The 17,250-nt window shown below is 40.9% G+C and overlaps 1 protein-coding gene across 3 annotated transcripts in view; it reads left to right on the top strand.

Annotated features, from left to right (window-relative positions):
• LOC146547262 (uncharacterized) overlaps window positions 1-17,250 on the top strand; it is a 78,952-nt gene that overhangs the window by 40,319 nt on the left and 21,383 nt on the right. For all 3 annotated transcript variants that reach the window (XM_085265926.1, XM_085265924.1, XM_085265925.1), the window contains exons 3-4: window positions 3,263-3,326; window positions 14,752-14,939. In XM_085265926.1, the coding sequence (XP_085122052.1) occupies window positions 14,798-14,939 (142 nt within the window). In that variant the 5' untranslated portion in view covers window positions 3,263-3,326; window positions 14,752-14,797. The remainder of the gene's footprint in view (window positions 1-3,262; window positions 3,327-14,751; window positions 14,940-17,250) is intronic.

Raw genomic sequence — 17,250 nt, forward strand, 5'->3', positions numbered from 1 at the left:
AAAACATACTTTTTTACTCAGTTAAGCAACTCCTGTTAATTGGTTTCATCCTACAGTGAGGAAAAGTTGCACTTAATAATGAATTACTCATGAGTAATGAAGATGGATGCACTTTTGAAAATAAAAGAATGACGAACTGTGCTGAGGAACATTTGGGTTTCATAAACAGGGCAGCTGCTGTGTGAGAGACAGGATCATTTACTGTAACCATTAAAAACATGTGGTGCTCAGTCCAGCGGTTCTATTCCTGTCACGCTCCCGATATTTTTGGACGGAGCTGTAACTATACGTCTCTCAGTTTCTTTCTTTCCCTTCATCCCTTTCTCTTTCTGGCTAAGCCTCCCTGGCTGGGCAGCTCTCCTCTGTAAGAGACATTACTTCCTGTATGATCTTAGTTTTTTTTTTTCTTTCTCTGCCTTTCTTCAGAGAGCCTGCCTGCCTTTTATCTGGTTCTGTCTGTATGCAGATGGATAACTAATTAAAGAAAAATAGAACTGAAGCAAAATAAGCGAAAATATTTAAAATTTTAATGTTCATTGTACCAGAGGGTAGTTTTGGAAGCTGGGGATTGTAGCCCAAGGATTTCCGCCTGATTTATAGCTGAGTTGCTGCCCAAAGTGGAGGAGTTTAAGCATCTCTGGGTCTGACTGGAGCAGAATTGAAAGCTGAGGGTGAATTTATGAATTTATGATGTTATGGTGAATTTACTGAAATGTCCACTCCTGGGAATATTGTGGCATTGTGTTAGCACACACCTGAATGCTACTGACCTGCAAACTGCCAAAACTAATGCTTTTATAGAGATGCTCAGACTTATCAATCATCAGTACGCTTAACCTCTTAATTCTTAACCTCTGATGTTAGTAAGGGTGTATCCAGGAGGTTCCTATAGAGCAGGGGTGGGCAACTTCAGGCCTCGAGGGCCGGTGTCCTGCAGGTTTTAGATATCACCCTGGGTCAACAGACCAGGCCTGTGGAGAATGAAAGACATGTTGAGGAGGTAATTTAGCCATTTGAATCAGCTGTGTTGGATCAAGGACACATCTAAAACCTGCAGGACACCGGCCCTTGAGGCCTGGAGTTGCCCACCCCTGCTATAGAGGAAGGACAAAGAGTCGTGTGAAAACTGTTTTCTGCTAGTTCCAGGTTCTTGGAAAGCAGCTGAATAATAAAGAGGACAGCCACAACAGGAACCTGTCCAGCAAGCAGACTGGTGGGATATCACAAGGGCTGGGTTTTCAAAATAAGGGCCAGGAGATTATCCACTAGTAATCTGATTGCATATGGTGATGAACCATTAAAGACATATAAACAAACATACAGAAATGAGTTTCCATATAATTGAAAGTATAAAGTCTTTGCATGGGAAATACTGAAAGTTCACCTGTAACTCAGAAACTTTAAACATTCATAATAAAAATCTGCTTTCTGTACAATTTACATGTGGTTATAACCTTAAACTGCTAAAATAGTAGTATAGTTTTCAGCAAGCATTAGCGGCATTAGTAAATACATTTCCTACTCTGTGCATCAACTGAGTAGACGAATGAAAATGTCTTAAATTACAAGAGACCTTGTGGTTTAATTTAATAGCTAAAGGCTAAAGCTGATAAGTTAAGCATGACCACATGGGTTAATAGCATAAGCACAAAAAATTACTGTCGAGCAAGACAACATTAATAACAGTGGCATTGTTCTGTCACTTGCAGAGATGTTCATTCTTTTAAAAAAAAAAAAAAGAAGGAAATATTTGACTTTCCTCCTCTGTGAGTTATCTTTTCCCCACTTTTTCCCCTCTTATTCTTTCTACTCTAATAACTCACCCCCCCCCCCCCCCCCTTTCCTGTTTGGAAAATCTCTTCTCCCCTCCTCTCTCTCCTTCATTCAGCCCTCTGTTGCATTCGGTGTCTCTCTCCGAATGCCTGTTTTTGGCTCCAGAACTCCCCCACGGTCCTTTCACACTGTTTTAATGTTAACAGGATGCTCTGTGTTCTGCCTCCTTACAGTCCCAAAGCAGAGCAAACGTGCAAATCTGTGTTTCTTCATGGCCGACTTAAGCTTTAACTCATCCCCTGGCTCAGCCCCAGCGGTCCGATCCAAGAATTTGATAAATCTTAAAAGCAGCTCGCCATGGAGTGCGTCTGTTTGGCATGCACACTCTTGTAATCACTTGTTTGTGGAAGATAATTATTTTTGATTTATTCTTTAGAATATTATCATCCCTACAATTGAATTGGAAGCTATCCTAATGACTTCTGTTTCTATTTTTTATTTTTTTGGCCACATAAAAACTGCGACCACGTTGTAGAACTTTACATAGTAAAAATTTATCAAAGTACTTGGGGAAATTCGTAGTAGATACCAAAAGAGTTTTTCATGTCAGTCTCCAAACATGTTTGTTTCTGCTGTAAAGTTTTAACATGGGCGTCAATGGATATTGATCGCCTTTGGGGGCACCCTCAAGTGGCCATTAGAGGAACTGCAGTTTTGGTGCTTTTGATCCACATCTGCTTCTCTCAAGAAATGAGAGTTGTGCTTTAGAAGTGCTGATAGTTGGTTTTTGTCAACTTTTACCAGAGCCAAGCTAGCTAAAATTTCCCCATTATCACTTTTAACGTATGCTAACCTACACCTTAACCCACTTACCCTACAAAGTCAGTTACAGATTAAAAGGAAATCTTGCTTTTTTGAAGGAAAATCAAACAGTACGATCTTGTTAGAGAACAAAACCATTTGTTTCATATGGTTTTGCAAAAGAAAGCATGTGCAATAACAACAACAATAAAACAATGCTTGCAATGACACTCAAGCCCATAATGAGAAAATAAAACACCCAGACAGGCAAAAAATATTCACACGTGCTGACACTGTGAATAGATTAGATCATCTCTGGCTTTGTTGTTGTGCATCAGCGGCAGCTTAAAAGAGAGGAAAGGTCACGCTGACGATCGGATTAACGCTGCCGGCAGACTCCAGGTGACAGAGCTAAGCTGCTGCGCGCACGCATGTCTCCCGCCCGGCTGCTTCAAGCACAGTCCAAAATGAAAGCTGTCATGTAGAAAACGCCCCTCATTTGATTCAGGACTAGCTAGACATGATTCAGAGGTTTAAATGTAAAGATGTTGGTGAATTAAAGCAGCTTAGGCTTGTTTCTGACCCAGTGACACACAGCTCCTCTTTTAGAGAGAAGGATGTTACAAGTTAAACATTTTTTTCCACAGTTTAATGATGTCCTAACATGTATTCTTTTTTTCCCTCACAGAGAAGACGCCTCAGCTCGTCGCTTTCCTATCTCATTGATCACCGACGACAGCTTTTCAACTTCGGTAAGCCAACACAGTTTTAACATGAATTCTTCTCAGTATTTTAGTTAAAAACACAGCTTCAAAGGTGTTACAGTAACAACATTGAATAAATTCATGAATGGCTGATGAGTTATTTCACTCCAGAACAAAGAACATAGACACAGTGACTCATGCTCTGAAAAGCATGGCATAGGGGAACAGTCGGCTACAAACATAACATTTTTCCATACAGGACACAGCTAGGGCCCTTGTGAACATAATAATGTTACCCACAGCTGGCTCAATGATATAAATACCATGCTAATACAACCTGAACTACAGCAACAACAAAAAAAACTTTACTTAAAAAGAACTTTATCCACTTATTTAAAAAGTGGATATTTAAATTTATAAGTGGCATCTCAATGCAATTTAGAAGTAGGTGTAGACCCTACAATATTACAGAAATAATGTTCAGCAACTTATATGAAACTCATTTTTGCATGTCACGCTGCAGCTAAGCATGTTTCAGTTTGACAAGGATGCAGTTTCATGCAAAACAAAGTCAGCGGAGAGCGATGAGTTGTTTTCTACTCTGGTCTTGAACAACTTAATAAATGTGCTCCATCCGATTTTACCTCCATGAGATAAAATGACGCACCATCGCTGCCATCTGCAGAGCCACCTTATATACATATAAACCTAGGCAAGGCAAGGCAAGGCAAGTTTATTTGTATAGCACAATTCAACAACAAGGTGATTCAAAGTGCTTTACAGAGACATTAGAAACAAGAACAAATAAAAAGCATGATTTAAAATTGAATAAAACAAGCAAATAAACTAACTAACTAATTAACAAACAAACAAACAAACAAACAACAGTATATAAAATCAAAACAGATAAAATCAGAACAGTAGATAAAATCAGTAGTTAAATGTAAGTTTTGAAATTTAAGCTTAAAGTGTGGATTTGGTGCTTTATTCAAATGCAGCTGAGAACAGGTGAGTCTTCATCCTGGATTTAAATAAACTGAGTGTTTCAGCTGATCTGAGGCTTTCTGGGAGTTTGTTCCAGATATAAGGAGCATAAAAGCTGAATGCAGCTTCTCCGTGTCTGGTTCTGACTCTGGGAACTGATAAAAGACCGGATCCAGATGACCTGAGGGATCTGGATGGTTCATACTGGGTCAGGAGGTCATTGATGTATTTTGGTCCTAAACCATTCAGAGCTTTATAGGCCAGCATCAGAACTTTAAAGTCTATCCTCTGACGGACAGGCAGCCAGTGTAAAGACCTCAGAGCTGGACTGATGTGGTCCACTTTTTTGGTCTTAGTGAGGACTCGAGCAGCAGAGTTCTGAATGAGCTGTAGTTGTCTGACTGATTTTTTAGGTAGACCTGTAAAGATGCTGTTACAGTAATCAAGCCTACTAAAGATGAATGCATGGACTAGTTTTTCCAGGTCCTGTTGAGACATCAGATCTTTTATCCTTGATATATTCTTGAGGTGATAGTAAGCTGACTTTGTTATTGTCTTAATGTGTTTTTCTAAGTTTAGGTCTGCATCCATCACTACACCCAAATTTCTCGCCTGGTTTGTGGTTTTTAGATGTATAGATTGAAGTTCTCTGGTGACCTGTAATCGTTTTTCTTTGGCGCCAAAGACTATTACCTCAGTTTTGTTTTTGTTTAGCTGGAGAAAATTGTGGCACAACCAGTCATTGATTTCCTCAATGCATTTACCAAGAGCCTGTACAGGGCCTCGGTCTCCTGGTGACATTGTGATATATATTTGTGTGTCATCTGCATAGCTGTGATAGTTTATTTTGTTGTTGTTTATAATCTGTGCCTGTGGGAGCATGTAGATGTTAAACAGAAGGGGTCCCAAGATGGAACCTTGGGGAACTCCACATGTGATACTTGTCTGCTCAGATGTGAAGTTACCTATTGATACAAAGTATTTCCTGTTTTCTACGTATGTTTTGAACCAGTTTAGTACAGTTCCTGAAAGACCTGTCCAGTTCTCCAGTCGTTTGAGTAATATGTTGTGGTCAACTGTATCAAATGCTGCACTGAGATCCAGTAAAACTAGGACTGACATTTTTCCACTGTCTGTATTCAGACATATGTCATTAAACACTTTGGTCAGAGCGGTTTCAGTGCTGTGATTCTGTCTAAAACCTGACTGGAAGGCATCGTAGCAATTATTCTGTTTTAAGAAGTAACTGAGCTGTTGAGAAACTGCTTTTTCAATGATCTTACTTAAAAACAGGAGATTTGAGATCGGCCTGTAGTTGTTCATTTGTGTCTTGTCAAGATTGTCCTTTTTCAGTATAGGTTTGATTACAGCAGTTTTTAGTGATTCTGGAAACACACCTGATAATAAAGAAAAGTTGACGATCTGTAACAGGTCTGACTCTAAAGTCTTTGAGACCTTTTTGAAAAAACTTGTTGGCAGGACATCTAAACAGCAGGAGGAGGAGTTCAATTTACCTAAGATGTCCTCCAGGTCTTTGCTGTTAATAGGTTGAAACTGTTTCATGGTGTTTAAACAGTTTTTTGGTGGACACAGTACATATCCTGGATCTGCTGTTGATGTACCAATTGCTTGTCTAATTTTTTGGATTTTTTCTGTGAAGAATTTGGCAAAGTCATTGCAGGCCATGGTCGAATGAAGTTCAGCTGCCACTGACACAGGGGGGTTTGTTAGCCTGTCAACTGTAGAAAATAAGACCCGAGCATTATGGCTGTTTTTAGTGATGATGTCAGAGAAGTAGGACCTCCTTGCATTCCTCAGTTGTAAATTATAATTGTGAAGTTTCTCTTTATAAATGTCATAATGAACCTGGAGGTTTGTTTTTCTCCATCTGCGCTCAGCTTTCCTACACTCTCTTTTTTCATTTTTCACCAGTGTGGAGTTTCTCCATGGAGACTTTTTCCTTCCAGAGATAACCTTCACCTTAATGGGAGCAATAGTGTCCATTACATTTAACATGTTAGCATTGAAGCTATTGACGAGCTCATTGACTGACCCTCTGGACAGGTCAGGTGTTAATGGGAAGACCTGGTTAAAGATCTCACTACTGTGTTCAGTTATACACCGTTTTGTGATCACTGTTGTTGATATATTTGTGTGGGCTGAGATTTTACTTTCAAAGAAAACACAGTAATGATCAGACAGGCCCACATCAGACACAGTAACCTACTAGAGATATCGCTGATAAACTCTGGCTTAATGAGAGCTTTTAAAGTGACATAAAGAAAAGAAAAAGCAAAAGCAGGAAACCTGCTGCCAGATTCACTACTTCTGCTCAAATGCCCCCATGACATTTCACACTCAGTTTTCCCATGACTCATGGGGCCCAGGGAGCCAGCTCTAAGTGACTGCACTCAGCCAGAGGATCAGCTTGACTATTGTCAAATATATATATATATATATATATATATATATATTTAAATATAATAGAGGGGGAATTATGCTCACAAAGAAGAGAAATGATTGTTTGTGTTGGTGTCATGACGGATATTTTTGTATGCCAAAAAGGAGTCATTAAGCTGAAAGTCTAATCTTGTGTTTTCCCGCTGATATGTGTTTGAGTGGCGTCACAGAGAGAGAAATGACAGAGCGAGCGGCAGGACGGAGATTTCACAACCATCTGTTTCTATATCTAGCTTGTGTTAACAACGCGCTCGCTCCTAAGCAACGACTTCTGGATGCATTTGAGCTGTGTTTGTTTGCGTGAGCCGGTGGGTGTTTGTGTACGTGTCAGTTGATTTCTAGCAGATTGTGTGCGTAGGTGTAGGTGTATACAAGTGCGGTAGTGCAGTAATTGGCATCAAAATTCACTTCAGTTTGGGTAATAAAGAGAGGGCTTGGGCTGACAGACAGGAAGTTTTGAGAAACACGGCGGCGAGCTCGTGCTGTGTAAACATGTCACAGTTGTCCTGTTTGTCCTGGCAGCCGTTTGTTTGATGTGTCAATAATAGAAAGTTATTCAGTTCACAAGTGTAATTCCAACTCTTCATGATCATGAATGGTCCACTGTCTACTTGGTGGGCACGGTAGGCTGGTAGAGATTTGCCTCCACTCTTTAATACCATAATAAAAACGAAATAATAAGCTAAAAAAACCCGAAATTATTAGCACTGAGCCTTCAGGAGATACATCCAAAACGAGCTTTGATGTATTTCACAGCTATAGGGCTTCGTTACGCTGTCTTTAATTCACATAGTTTTCTTTTCTTTAACTGTCTGTCGATATGTGCGTATCTGAGGATCCTGGCAAAGCTGTACCTCAGCCTCCAAGTGTTGTAAGTAATTAAGTAAGTTTATTTATTTATTAAATACTTTTCACATACAAACAGTCAAAAAGTAGTGTAAAAAAAACAAGTAAAAGAACTAAAAAATGAAGTGGCATAAAAACAAGAAAAAAAAACACCTGTATGGTGTTCAGACGCTGAATTCATTTCTTTTACACCATCTTTACTGTAGACCCCGTCTACATGTCTCTGAGCAGTAACTTCATTTCAGTTGACGTCAGGTCAGCGATTCCTCTCTGATATCCCAGTTTGACTCGGCGCAGAGCAAACCATCTCCAGCCGAGATGAACTGAGTCATCTCTTGGGTTTGAAAGCCTCACCTTTACTCCTCCAAACATACCTCTGGTCATTGTGACCAAGCATCTCAGTCTTTGTCTCATCTCTCCATAAAACCTTTCTCCAGAAGGCATCTGGCTTGTCCATTTGGGCAGCTGCAAATTTTAGTTGAACATACAGTATAGGTGTCGATTTTGGAACAGGGGCTCCACCAGGGGGAGCAGTGATTCTGCCAATTACGCTGACACCATTGAATGCACAGGTTCACCTGACACAGATGTGCCGGGGAAGATACTGCAGAAGCAAACAGTTTTTGATCATGCAGTTTATTATGCTTGACTGTGTTGTTTTTCTTTCGATGTGTGTTCCTTATGTATCTAAACAATCTGGCTGTAACCTTTTTTGAAAAGCAAAAGGTGTGGGAAACGACAATAGGAGCCAAGACTAAACTGGAAGGGTTGCAAGATGATTAACAAAATTAGGAGTTTTCTCAAGTTTTCTTTTTCTTTTATTGATTATTTTTGTAATCAAAGCATGAAAGGCATACATTCTTGATTTATTTCTCTTTTAAATCCTGCTGTGTGGTATTTTTCTTACTGTCATAGCAACTAAAGAGTCTACATGCAAAAATATATAATTAATACCGCCCCCATTAGCACCACCAGCAGCATAAAAGCCTAAAATGACATCTAGAGCCCAACCTGTAACCAGCTATCAGGATATTGATGAATCAAACGGCTCCGCTCCCATTTGTGACCCCCCCCCCCCCCGGATCCTGCAGGCTCTGCTGACCTCTTTGTGGATCCATAACGTGGTCAAAGTCACACTCCTCTACTGGTTGCACTGGCTGTTATATCACCATGGAAACAATGACATCACTGCAGGATGGGGCTGATGCATGCCAGGGAACATCTACTGCTGTGATGAGGTTGGGGGCTGAAAATAAAGGGTGCAGAAAGCCAGCAGTTGCTTTCAGTTAAACTCAACCCTGAATTGCCTTAAAAGGGGGAACATCAGTTTGCAGGTGTGGGTTACTTAAAATGAACTGCATAGCACACATTAATGAACTTACTGTTGTCATTGTTTTCGAGTGAGGAGCATTTAGATTACATAAAGTGAATATATTGTCATGGTTACTATGATGATGACTAAGCACCTGTATGGGTTTGTTTGTGTGATGAACACATATCAGTTCAGCCTACATCGTGTTTTGGTGACAGCTGCAGCAGGCAATGTGTTTAACTAATGCACATATGTACAAATTTAAAGGATTTTTTTCAAGCTTGGAGAAATTTTGGAAGGGTCAAGGAAATTAGCTCAGAAATTACTAACAGTAATAATAAGTTAAAGTTAAGTTAAAACCTACCAAGTATAACTTACATACACCAGTTAGACATCACATTATGACCATTACGACAAGCATAAGGATTTGAGCAAGTTTGACAAACTGGCCAGATTGTGATAGCTAGATGAATCGTTCCGAGCATCTCCGAACCTGCAGCTCCTCTGGGTGTTCCCAGTCTGCAGTGATCAGTTTCTGTTGAAAGTGATACAAGGAAGGAACAGCACTGAACCAGAGACAGGGTCATGGGTGGCCACAGGTCAATGATGCACATGGGCAGCTAAGGCTGGCCCGTATGGTCTGATCCAGCACACAAGCTACTGCATATCAAATTGTTCATCACAGCTTGTTGCAGAAGAACGTGCATAGCCACAGATCAGTCAGAGTGCCCATGCTAACCTCTATCCACAAGTTCCCACAATGGGTACATGAGCAGCAGAACCGGACCATGAACGATGGAAGAAGATGGCCTCGTCTGATGAATCAGGTTTTCTTTTACATCATGTGGATAGTTGGGTTCATGTGCATTGCTCACATGACCGGCAAGTGTCATGGTTTGAAAACAAACTATGTATCTAAGCACTGAAGACCATGTGCACCAGTTCATGGAAAAAGTACTCCCTGCTGGCTGTGGACTCTTTCTGCAGGATAATGCACCCTGCCACAAAGTAAAAATGGTTCAGGAATGGCCTCAAAATTCCCCAGATCGCAATCTAATCCAGCATCTATGACGTGCTGGACAAAAGTCTGATCCATGGAGCTTCCACCTCAAAACTTACAGGACTTATCAGTCAAATCAGTCATCCAGTGTTGTTATATTGTCCTCTTTAGGGACATGTATGTGGACATGTTGAAAAGTTTATTAGTAAAACTGTATATATGAACCCCAATCATTACTGACAAATTAAAGAGGTTTAAGGAGGTTATATTCCACAGTCCCACAATTTTACGATCCCTTTTGAGGAACAACTTATCAGCGGTGGGGAGGAAGAACTCCCTTTTAACAGGTAAGAGTCCTTCATGAGACCCAAGAGCTCGGGGAGAGGCAGCCATCCACCATGACTGGAAGAGTGTGATGGAGAAGAGAAGAGAAAAAATAGAGCACCGAGACACGAGGCAGCAACATAAAAGACATTTTAAAAAACTAAGTAATCATCAATCGTCAAGTTTTATGAGTCGATAAAAATCTTATTTTACCATGTATGAGTCTAGCTCATCTTCTTGGCAGGAGATACATGGACAGATCTGGACTGTGACCAAAGAAAGGGAAGGAGACCCGGATACAGTCACTTAGATCTCTTGAAGCAGTTATTTGATAGGAATGCAGATACATAGTGATGTAAACACAGCAAAAAGAAAGGCTGGTGACATTAGTTTTTGATACTCAGGTTATTGTTTAAAGTATTAATAAATAAAAAGTAGGACACAAACAACCTTGAGCTTTTTTACAGTTTTATTATCACGTGATTTAAAATATTTAATGTATTTTTACTGAGTAATATCAACATTATCTAGAAAACAGTGCTTTTGAAAGAGGTGCTAATATAATCTCAGGGCACCTCTACCCCAGTTATTACGGCACTTAATCTGTAAGGAGTGGATATCACCCCTGCCTCGTGTTCACGGCTGTGAGTTTGTGTGTGCGCGTGCCTCGCTCATCGTGCTGCTCTCCAGCATTTACACAGTTCATTCACACTTCGCTGAAGGCACTCATTACGCTTCATACCCCCCCAGCCCCCCGCCACATGTTCTGCTGAGTCAGCAAAACATAATCTGCCCATCTGCTGCCAGAGGAGAGGAAGCCACTGGATTCTGGGTTGATTACAGGTCACGGGAAACTTTTTTGTCCTTTAGTACTTCACAGTTCTTCTGTTCAGTGTGACAGTCAGCCATCATTCAGTGCACCAATGCGCGTGTAACAAGCTGATTTGCTTGAAAAAAGACACGAACAATAAATAAAATATCTATATCTCTATAACACGTTCATTTCATACAGATATTCAGTAGATACTATCGTGAGATTAGTCTGCTCAAAAGCAAATAGAAGAGATTAAATGATACTGTTAATCTGTAGTGTGGTGTAGAAAATCTTACCTAGTGACCGTGCTGATCCTAGCTGCAAACACAAAGGTTCTCCAACACACACACACACACATTCAAACACACACTCGGCCTCTCCCACAGAGGATTAAGGCCAGGTTGGCCTACTGAGACAGGCTGCCAGAGATTCCATCCTCCATCCTAAATGGATGGTGACATTCCGATGTGAGTGGCGCTCTACGGAGGCATGATGGGTGACCCAGATTGGGGTGGGGTTGGAAGGGGGGATGAGGTGCAGACAGGGAGGGAAATGTGGTGGGATTAGAGCTTGGGTGGTGCGATGAGATGCTGGGGGTGGAAGGTAGAGAGGAGCGCAGCAGGGGGTCATGAGAGCGCGAGACGATGACAGTAAAAGAGGAAAGAAAGACGAAGAAGAGAAACCCACTCATGTCCGATTAGCCTCAGGCTTGCTGCCACACCTTCTCTTCTTCTTCTCTGCGAGCGATCACGCTGGAACGTTTCATTTAAGGCATCAAACTCGAGATGTGATGGAATTTGACGGATCACTTTTGACTCCTAGTGCTGTTGAGCTAACCCTCTAAGCATTAGAAAAATGTGATGGTCCTCATGCTGTGCTATTGCTGTTAGGATTGTATCTAAAAAATGCCTAAAAATATAAAGATCAAACTTCATTTTGTTGCACTTTGTCTGTTCAACCCTGCAGAGTGTATTTCTTAAAGTATCTTGTGTCTTAAAAGAGAGGGATTGCTGTGGGAAACATGAGAGGAAAACCGTTATAGGGCTTTTCATCACTGCAGAATACGCCTCATTTAATCTTCTAATTTTTTGGTGTTGTGGTTGGAAAATAGCCACTGCAGACTTTATCCCTTTCTAACACACTAAGACTGGTAAACAACCAAGGGGAACCGGTGCGAGAGGGCAATGTCGAATCATGTTAAGTGTGCGAGGATGACAGGGTGTGCCTGGAGAGCAAGGTCTGGAGAGTTGGCAAAGCCAAACAACAGAAAAAAATAGACAATTTGGCGTGACTTCAGTATAAAGTGTTACTTAAGTCCAAAGGTCACAGAATAAATTAAGTATAATTCTAATCTGGGGATTTAAAAAAATCAGAATTTGCTTGTTTATACACTCACCAAACACCATATTAAGACCATATTAAAGTAATAGCATCACAGAGTTGTTATTTCCAACTACTCATCCATGATGAGAATCTCCATCTCCACCACATCCCAAAGGTGCTCTACCAGACTGAGATCTGCTGACTGCAGAGGCCATTTGAGTACAGTGAACTCGGTGAACTTTCTGACACCTGATGGGTGTGTTATGGGTACACTGTGGACATAAATGGATGGACATAGTCAGCAACAATACTCAGGTAGGGTGTGGTAATTAAAGGATGCTCAGTTGGTACTAAGGAGGCCAAAAGGTGCCAAGAAAATATCCACCACATCATTACACCACCAGCCTGAATCGTGATAAGGCAAGATGGATCCATGCTTTTATGTTGTTTAAATCAAGTTACATCTGAATGTCACAAAAATTGAGACTCACCAGACCAGGCAACAATTTTCCAATTTTCTGTTGTGTAGTTTTGGCAAATCTGTGTGAACTGTAGCCTCAGTTTCCTGCTTAGCTGACAGGAGTGGCACTCAGTGTGGTCTTCTTGAGATTACTTGAGTTACTGTTACCATCCTATCCGTTGAAAGGAGTCTGGCTATTCTCCTCAGGATATTTGCTCTTTCATATCATTCTCTGTATACTGATCACTGTTGAATGGAGGATGCAGAATGGAGAACAAATCACCTTTCTTCCTCATTTTGATGTTCAGTTTAAACTTCAGCAGGTCGTCCTGATCATGTCTGGATGCTGTTTAGAAGCACACCAATTTCTTGAATGTCTTTGCTTTAATTTTATTTATCAGTATCCTTAAGAAGTATGGAAAAAATACATGTTCTGCTCCTAAGGTCAATGTGTAATTTAATAGTACTATAAACAGGCAGTACTCTTTAATTGAAGATTTTAATTGGCCCAAAACTCTGTAAATTAACCTGTTTTTTTACTCAACGTCTTTATTTAAACAGCCAGGGTTTATGACATCCTTTGCAGGGACAATGTGTGAATGCCAAGTGTGGCACAATATTGCTGAAAAAGAAGCTAAAAGCAGGTCAGAGCGGTTCTGAACCACCATGAGCACCATGTGGCTGTCAGCGCACCAGTTTTCTTCCTTAGCAACAGCTGGGACTAGACTGAGCCCTGGGCTGAGATTTTCAGTCTCAGACACTTTGGCCTAGTATCTTTGAGTGTCAGTAGGTCTTCCTTCTACTCCTTCTTCATCTCTCTCTCTCCCTCTCTGTCTGAGCCTCACACTGCAGCAGACATTAGCCCCGATCACTGCGGGCCTGTCATCATGCGACGCTGCAGAGTGGGAAAGGAGACAGGAAAGGAGTGTAAGGATGAGGCGACACAATCGCTGGCGTGATGGTTATTTTTATTCCATAGTTTGGGGGTATAATAGATGTATTAACATTCTGCTGAAAGTCTGACTGACCGGCCCCTGCCTGCATGAAGGTTGTGCCTCAGAAGGGAGAGGAAGAAGAAAGGAGTCTTCTTGATGGTTTGTTATGATGAAATAATTTGCAGCTGCTTGTTTATAATGATCCTGTTTAGGGAGAATGGCAGACACGGGAGGCAACATTATGTGTTTGCTCTGGAGGGTAAAACATAGCTTTAAGTGAGGCTTGATTAAAACGTAGATACTTCAGCAGCACGTACTTGAATGCAACAAAGCTTTTTGTTATTGTAATTGGTGGAAATGTGGTCGCTGTGTTATATTCCGAGATTTGTGTGCATATTGAGCACTTGTTTGCTACTGAAAGGGTGAGCCTGTCAAACCCATCTGCCGGACGCCCCCCCCCCCCTCCCCACTACCCTTAAGGCCCGTTGTGGTTGCCATGGTAACAGCCTCCTTATGGGATATCAAGGGTGTGTTCAACCACGGTGTCATAGCCTCTCTACAGCAGAGTGTCACATATTTTGGATTAAAAATTGAGAGAATTTGTTTGTTTTTTACTAATCACCTGCTTTTTTTCCATCCCTGCACTCTGTGGGGGAGGCAGGGGGGGTTAATCCAAATAATCGTACAATGAAGGCATGTATTTTATCAGGCGGTGTTGCCATATACACCTTTATGATAAAAGCAAGACCAAACAAAGAAACTAATGAATCATGACAAATGAGATGCACATATTCTCCCTCCTGTCTCAGCACGTGGATGCTGAGACAAAGGCCGGCCGGTAAAGCATCAGCGTAGCACAGTGCTCCCCCTAGTGGCCAATTCTGTAACCTTCACCACGCAGGGGGTTTTCTCCCTCTTATTGTTGCAGCAAAGACTCTTCTCTGCCAAGACTCATCTGTTTATTATTATTATTGTTATATAATACGTTGTCTTTTCTCCCGCCCCCCACCCTTAGACACAACAGGTGACCCTTCCCCTCCCCGGATTCCCAGCAGGCAGGTATGGCAGACGGTCAGCAGCCAGAGGGGCACTGGGCCTCCAACGGCCAGGAGAATGGCGAGAATGGCTACTCCGCCTACAGCTCGGCCTATAGAGAGAATGGATACCACGGGGGCGGGGCGGCTGCGCATCCTGGGACGTCAGGTAGGCGTGCGGTGTGTTTGCGAGTGTGTGCAAAAGCATGTGCATGCAAAGTTGTATCAATGGCATTGATTGGAGTGCCTGCACACACCACCAGATGGGTCTACAGCTGTGAGGATTGTGATTGGCTCCATCATGCTGGGCAAGAGCAGTCAATCCCATGAAGGCACTTGAACAAATGAAAGTGTTTTGATTGAATGAGTGCTGAACATGGACAGTCTGCTGTAGCTGTGTTAACAAAGGCAGAAGGACATTGGGGAAGGTACAGTGATGGCTCTTTGGTGGGTGTAAAATTGGTGATTCCCAAACGGTGTTAAGTGGAAGGATCAGCTCAACTCGTCTGACAAAGTAGAATTACAATAAGATTTAAGAGCGCAGTGGACCGGATTGAAATTGAGCACAAAAGTTAACAAATAGCAAAAAATGAAAGTAGCCAAAAAGGGGAAAAAAGTTATCAAAAAAGTTATGATTATAAACCTACTAGGCTATAGATAAACTGTCTCGAACAGTTATAATCATCATCAGCAATCAGCAAATGCACAAAACTGGAGGGTTAAATTATTATATAATTGCAGTATATTATTATACTGTGAAAAAGTCTTGAGCCAGCCTCTTTTCTTTATATTTTACTAGGAGAATGGGAAATAGGTGCAGTGATTATTGAAATGTCCAAACATCCATGGAAATGCAGTAAAGTTTCTAATGAGCTTGAAAGTCGATATTGGTGTGACCAGCTTTATTCTTCAGCTTTATTCTTTTCTAACATTTATGATTTTGGCAGTGAGTTTAAGATCATTGTCATGCTGAAAATGAAGCTCTTGCCAATCAACTGCTTCAATGATGTTAAGTTCCAGGCTGTGGAGAGGCCAGTCAATCAAACGATGAAGCTGCTGCCAATCAGATCGTTTCCAGATTGTATTGCACAGTCAAAATCTGATGCTACTTTTCACAGATGGCTGTAGACGGCTGTCACTCTCGTTCCTCTCTACTGACCTCCTCCAAACATAGTCAATATTTTAGGGTTTGGGTTTTTTTAAGCCTGATACTTCTTGTTTTGCCCAGTTTCTTCAATTATTTTTAAGGACACACTGCACACCATGATGAGATATGCAAATTTTTCAAAATCTCTTTGGAAATCACATTGTTGGTGCAAAAATACTATTTTATGTGAAACTGTGTTATCTTTGGTATTTTTCAGAGTTTCAACTAAAGAAATGAGAACAAATTATGTGTTTTTATGACAGGCTGCTAGTAACAAAGTGTCTAAAGATACAATTTAAAATTGGCTCTTTGCCAAGTTGTCTGTTATAGGTAGACACAATACAACTGGTTCATTCCTTGAGTGTTTTATACTTGAATGATTCACAGGTCAGTGTAAGTGGCTAGCAAACAAAAACATTCCTCTTAAAATGGTCAGGTACAACGGCTGGACTGAAAATGCCAATGTCCAACTAATCACTTGAAAGTCCTTCAGAAAACCTGGAGAACTATTGTTCAAGAGCCCTTTAAAAATAAAAATTAAGTCTGGCTCCATTCGAGCAAAATATAAAGAAACAAGGGGTGGCTTTAAGACTTTTGCAAAGCACTATACATTGTTTAAAGTCTATTCTCAACCAAATTAGTTGCCTGCAAAAAAAAAAAAAGACAACATTAAACAGACAGCATTACATCTACATGGAAACAGCATCAAGATCCACTTCTCTGCGGTCCAGCGCCTGCATGATATAAGGGTTCCAGCAATGTTTGCTGCCAATAAACAATTAAATTGTTTACTAAAAGCATTCATAAAAAGTTGAGCTGAATAAATAAATACCAAGAAAACTGAATGAATAAACCCTTAAAACAGACAGAGAAAAACTAGGCAAGAAATAAGCTTGTAATTTAGATAATGCAGTGCTACAACACCATGTTAGAATTTAAATGAGAACCAATGATATTTGTGCCACCGTCTAACAAGTACATTTGGAAAGTTTATGATGTGTTGATCTTGGGTGTATTCTGCCTTATAAAGCTTAATAAAATGTTTTTAAAAAAAAGAGTTTCTCTGCATCATTTGGGTAAGTTAGTGAGTCTGTTTGCATTTATCCTCAACGGGCAGCAAACAAAAGGCCCAACTTATTAAATCTCAGAGAAAGCATCCAGTCTTGTGCTGAGCACTTACCATTCATGAAGCACACACAACCTGCCAAGCTCTGAATTCAAAGGGAGACCTCACAAAGAGATAAGGTCAGCAGAGTGAATCGTCTTCATTTCCTTCCTCCCATCCATGTCTTGTCTTCCCGGTGTGTGTGTGTGTCTCTCTCTCTCTCTCTCC

The sequence above is a fragment of the Mchenga conophoros genome, linkage group LG23 (assembly GCF_057382185.1).
Source record: "Mchenga conophoros isolate Kocher_MC1m ecotype Shallow Benthic linkage group LG23, M_conophoros_male_GT1.1, whole genome shotgun sequence".
NCBI lineage: Eukaryota > Metazoa > Chordata > Actinopteri > Cichliformes > Cichlidae > Mchenga > Mchenga conophoros.